The following is a 6,000-nucleotide window of genomic DNA, read 5'->3' on the forward strand; positions in this document are numbered from 1 at the left end:
ATGAAATTATTGTTACAATAGGCCCTAACCACCAAATTGCTGCCCAAATAAACCCCCCCAAATGTACGCAAATTGACTGTGTCATCCTGACATTAGCAGCTCTGAGTTCCACCTGCGTACGTTTTGTGCTATCCCAAAAAACTGATTTCAAAACACATACCAAGCCGGTTCTCAATCCAACACTAATTGCTTTTCTGCCCGCCCGCGATTAATCGCAACAACATCGTGGAGTCCAGGGACGGAGGAGAAGGCCATCGCCAATGTGGTTGAGTAATCCAGACCCTAAGCTGTGCGAGCATTTGGAAGGGAAAGAGGATCATCCAGTGACGTAGGAGTCGGTCCGTACACATTTTACGCTCGCATCTGCTAATGTATGTACGCCCCAAAAACGCCTCGCCACGCCTGCGTTTTTCCATCTCCACCCTCGTCAACACCCTAAAACGCCCTGTTCTGTCAATCACATTTGACATGTCACTTCCTGTACGCTATTTTAGGAACGAGTCCAAAAAAACTCGCAATCTGCAGTACGCACATGCGCAGTGTTACACCGACGCATGCGCGGTTATTCAACATCGGAACGCAACGAGCGTACTGCTGTTAACGAGTGGCTCTGAATGAGGACCATAATCCTTATATTGAGAGATATGTGAACCATACTCACTGTCATTGCCTTTGCTTCAAAAACAGCATGCAAACCTTTTTAAATGCATATAAATACTATGCATTTATTAATTGGATAGTTTTACTATTGCACTTGATGCATTCACATATGTTTGTGAGTACATTAAGAACACAAGCGGTACAGAGATTTTCTCATTTTCCTTTCAACAACACAGTCATTTCAATTGGCTTTTCAGTGTGTGCACTACATGTTGAAATCTAATTGAAATAAATGGGAATTCTCCTATAATAGATAAAATTAATCAACGAGCCCCTTTCTAAAAAAAACATATACTGCAATGAGTTTTATATTTTTACTTGCGGCTGCATTCTTTGAACTGGTGTTTTTGGGTAAGGGGCCTAAACTCCATTGGGGCAGGGAGTGGTGCAAATGATTAAAACATTTTTTAAAGCATTGTTTAATATGCTAGCACAGAGTTTCCACAACTCGGTCCACAAGTCCATGTTAAGGATATCCATGTTTATGCACAGATGGTATCAAACTGACTGAGGTACTAATTAAGTCACCTGTGCTTAAGTATGGATATCCTTAATATCTGGACTGTCATGTGAGGACCGAGTTTGGAAAACCCTGTGCTAGCCCTATGTAAAAGTAAACAATAATTGATTTGGAACTTCTGTGTGTGCTGGTCCTCTGTGTGTCTACAACAGTCAAACCTGAAAGTGATTTCTCTGTTACCGGTTACTCAACAAAGTGAACTCCAGTCCACAAGTGCCACCAACAGGTCATGTTTTGTGGACTTCTTTAATCATGACCAGATGAGTTCATCTATTTTGCTGGGTAATTATCCCACCTGCATCCAAGAACAGATATCCTCAAAACATGACATGTTGGGAAAACTTGAGGCTCACTGAAATGGACAACACATGCTGAGATTCCAGAAAATGTCTCTATTAACAGTCTAGTGTACAAGGAAGATCTGGCAGTGTGATCCGGCCACTTTAAAGGCTAAAACCATATTTAAATGAATCCTTCACCCAAACCTTGGGGGCCTCTTCCCAGAGATTGCCTTTTTCTGCACTGGTGAGGTTCCCTGATGAAACTGGATCTCGATGTCCAGAATAGTCTTTAGGTGAGCACGCCTCTGGTCATGTCATATGCCTCTTCACTTTAATAATTATAATTGGAATTGGCACTAAAGGCCCTCATACATCAGCAATCGATTGTGTCAATTCTGCATTTTGCAGATGATGGTGTAAAAAAATCTACAATGTATGGAGTTCATAGATCGCAGATTTCAACCAAAAAGTGATTGGAATTGTTAAATCATGTTGTCCAACATGTTGGATTTCACAGGCCAATTGGGGCTGTAGATTGCTAGTGTATGGTAACAATCAGCTGACCGTTACTAGTAAAATGATGGACCTTTCAAGACTGACAGATCTATATTTGCTGAAAATGATCTGCAAATCACTGAAAAAGATCTGTAATGTATAGGTGCAGATAGCTAGATTGGGAAATCCTAAATTCGAGCAACAAATCTTTAAATTGTTAATTTGTGATTTTCTGATTGCTGATGTATGGAGGTTAGTGTTTATATCACGTGGCCTGACAACACTAATCTGGCCACACATCTGAAAGAGTATCTTTCCAATCAGCCAACTAGTTGGCTGGTTGGAATAAAAATCTGGTAATGTATGGGAGCAAATAACGGAGCAAATAACGCAGAGCAGAGGAAAACAACCGTTTCAGTCCATTTTTCGGTGCTTAGGGGACAACAGTCATTTGCCCCCATACATTACCAGAATTTAATTCCAACCCACCAGTTTAATGATTGGAATGATAATCTTTAGATGTGTGGTCACCTTAACATTGCAAATTCACCCTCTTTCTCAGAGACCAGTTTAATATTTTCTCCCCATGGTAAACAGATGTGAGATTAATATTTACAATTATATTTTAAAATGTTGAATAAAACTTTCACCGATGTTTAAATATAAATTAATTAGGAAATTGATTATAATGTAATTTAATACTTGTTAATGCAGTTTAGGTTCAAACATTCTATATATCATGCATTATATGGTCCTGATTCATCAACGATCGCTATTACGATCGCAGCTCCGTAAGCGTACGTAGGTCTGCTGTGAAAATATGCTAATTATTGTAATCGCACTGCCAGAATAGAGACGCCCACTGCCTCCCACTAGCGCTATCTCACATCCGTAATACCTTGCAAACCTACATAAACATTGGTAACATCGAATACCTTACTTAGAAATTGCTAACCTTGTTGCACACAGTGAGTACACAAGCTGCGTATGCCGTCGCATTGGCTAATTTATGCACGCCAATGCAACAGGGTTTAAACGGTCAGGCACGCATGCGTTTCTCCTACCACACCCCCCTCCCATCACCACCCCCAAATGCTCACTGCCTGTCAACCACTCTGCGACGGCTCTGCGTGGTCTCCATGATAGCAGTGCGATCGCAGTGGTGCCTTCGCGCACTGCGATGCATGCACAGTACGCTACATTTGCCCTTCTGCGTACGCTTTAGCAATAGCAATCCTTGATGAATCAGACCCTATGTAATTAATAATGCAGATATCTACCTAAATTCAAGTTTGAGCAATAGGTTTCATTTTTGTATATCATGTAGATCCCTGTTTAGTCTCATATCTGCCACACAACACAAAAACATACCTTATTTGCGAGTAAAGATCCCACTTCTGTTCTGTACAAAGACACATACATGAGAATTAGACATCCTGAGATTTATATTTGATAAAATAGCTGCAGGCTGTTTGTACCGTACTTTATTGGCACCAATAAAAAAAGTTAATACTGAACATTAAAATAATTAAACATTAAAACAACTTTTAAATCACTGTTCAGAATCAGTACACCCATAAATATATTACACTATTTCTGATGCCGGCCATACATGGGGCGATTTGAAAACGTACAACACCTCGGTACGTTTTAAAATTCAGCCCGATGCATCACATGCTGCTGTGAATGGTAAACGATGCATCTTACAAGATGCTTCGTTTACCTCTTTAAGAGCATGACGGATCGCAGATCTTATGGTTTTTCCATAAGATCTACGATGCCGATGTACGACGGCGGGGACGCGCATCGCCGTCGTACAGCATGCCAAAACACGATATGCGGGATTGATCATTGTGATCGATCGAAATCGTGCACATTGTCTAAAAAATCTTACCGTGTATAGAGGCTGCCTTAGGCCAGGCTCTCCTGCTGCTGTGGTACTACAATTACCAGCATGCAGACATGAACAGTTTTTACAGATAGTAAATATCTAGCCAATTAGAAACATCCCAACTGCAACTCTTTATTGTTGTTTATCTAACACATTCTTTAGTGCTTATGTACATAACAGAGTGGTACCCGCACCAGACACTAACTTGCTCTTCCCCGAGCCCATAGTTTGCAGTAATAAATACACAGAGCACAGACTGCCTCCCTCCACCCAGTGCACACACATGGAGCCTGCCCTGTGCCCTATAGCCAGCAGCACGTATCAGGATCTGCGGTGTCAGCTGTCTGTGCTTATACTCTGCACTGCCAGCATAACAGCTCTAATGTATGCTGCCTCATAGAGAGAGGAGAATATACCTACTTTCCAGACCCGCTCACCCCCATCACCACCACTATCATAACCATCAGCTGCTGCTGCAACCAGGAAGAGACGTAGTGATCCCTCCCTCCCTTCTCTCTCAGTGTAGGGAGCAGCTCACATTGTGCTGCAACACCCACTGTGACACAATGCATAAGCACCTGCCCCTCTGCCATGGGAACTGCAATTTGTTCCCATCAGACCCAGAGTTCAGTGTTATAATACAATTAGAGCAACCAGTGTTAAATGCAGTCTAATCCGCACACACGTTTGTTAAGTAATAGTATCCCATATATAAAATAAAGTTGTTAACAGTATTCATAGAACAAATATTTACAAAAAGCTAATTACATTTGTGCATAAAAGATTAAAAATAACAAAAGATTTTTCTTCTTGTCGTACAATTCCTCTTTAGTATTTTATTGAATGAATTTTTTAACCTGCAAGTGCTCCTAGCTGTTAAGTTATGGGGCTTATTGATAGTGACTTGCCTCATTGTGGAAAAAAAAAATTCTATTTAAAAAAAAACAAAACATAAAAAATGTATATAATATTGGCATGGCCAGCAACAGAAATCTTGGGGCCCCGTACACTGATGTCCCTGGGGGCTCCACCTTCTCACCAGGGCCGTAGCTAGGGCAGTGCGGCCGGTGCCATCGCACAGGGCACCACAGGTCAGGGGATGCTGTTTGGGCCTGTCAAATTTCTGTTTATTATCATTCTTGCTTGTAGCTTCCTCTTATTTCATCCCCAGCATCTCCCGGCCTCCCCTATCTCTTCCCTGGCCCTTCCCCATGAAGCCATGACCCTTTTTTGGGTGCATTATGGACCTTATTCAGAGCCGGTTGCACAGAGCGTGCGGTCGGTCTGAATGAGGGGAGGACGTCTTGAATTTTCAAGACGTCCTCCTTTGCGGTGGTAAGGCTGTGGGTTAACACCCACAGCCTTACGACCGCCTAAGGTGATGGTCACGATGGTCAAGACCATCGTGACCATCGGGGCTTACGATGAGACCGTAGGGTAGGGTCTCCCTTGTCATAAGCCCCGGAGAGCTTTCGGCTCTGTCTGAGCCGGAAGCTCTCCACTGGCATCACTAGCGATGTCAGTGGGGCCGCCCCCAAACGGTAGGCGTTCCAATCAACATCGACAGCTCGCCCCCTTTGGATGGAGACCTGCTACGACCGGCGCTGACGGTCATAGCGGGTCTCACGCATGCGCACGCCGGCGCCTTCGTGCGTATGCTCTGTGGGGGGCCATCGACCCGGTCCGAGCGCATCGGCGCTAACGACCGGGTCTGAATGACCCCCTATGTCCCTTTGAAAAATGAGGGGGGTGCCAATGCTCTTTCTGGCACGGGACACCAAAAAGTCTAGTTACGGCTCTGCTTCTCACCACCACCACCGATCCCACACATCCCTCCCCTGCATGTGTGATATGTGAAGCATGAGAATGCTAACTGAAAGATATGCCAGGAATAAAGTAAAAATACACTATGACTTACCACACTGTCTCTCTGTCACTGATGATGCAGGCTGTTGTTCTTGTCTTCCGTCTCTTGCATGGACTTCTTGATGTCAGTGCTGAGAATGCCAAGGGGTAGGAGGGAAGGTGTCTGCAGCCGCCATCCTTTATCACCTTCCTCAAATTCAGCCTCTCATCACCATCCTCAGCCCAGAAGCCCCCCATCACCTTCCTCCTTCCACAGCCCATCACTTTCCTCAGCCCAAGACCCTATC

At 43.7% G+C, this 6,000-nt stretch overlaps 1 protein-coding gene across 1 annotated transcript in view; it reads right to left on the reverse strand.

Annotated features, from left to right (window-relative positions):
- The window catches only part of IDNK (IDNK gluconokinase), a 39,515-nt gene extending 35,182 nt beyond the window's left edge, over positions 1-4,333 (reverse strand). Inside the window, exons 1-2 of the mRNA XM_088470290.1 lie at positions 4,268-4,333; positions 3,328-3,358 (exon numbers count right to left, since the gene is read on the reverse strand). Of these exons, the coding sequence (XP_088326416.1) occupies positions 3,328-3,358; positions 4,268-4,311 (75 nt within the window). The 5' untranslated portion in view covers positions 4,312-4,333. The remainder of the gene's footprint in view (positions 1-3,327; positions 3,359-4,267) is intronic.
- Positions 4,334-6,000: the final 1,667 nt, after the last annotated feature.

The sequence above is a fragment of the Taudactylus pleione genome, unplaced genomic scaffold (genome assembly GCF_031769625.1).
Source record: "Taudactylus pleione unplaced genomic scaffold, aTauple2 ptg000095l, whole genome shotgun sequence".
Taxonomy (NCBI): domain Eukaryota; kingdom Metazoa; phylum Chordata; class Amphibia; order Anura; family Myobatrachidae; genus Taudactylus; species Taudactylus pleione.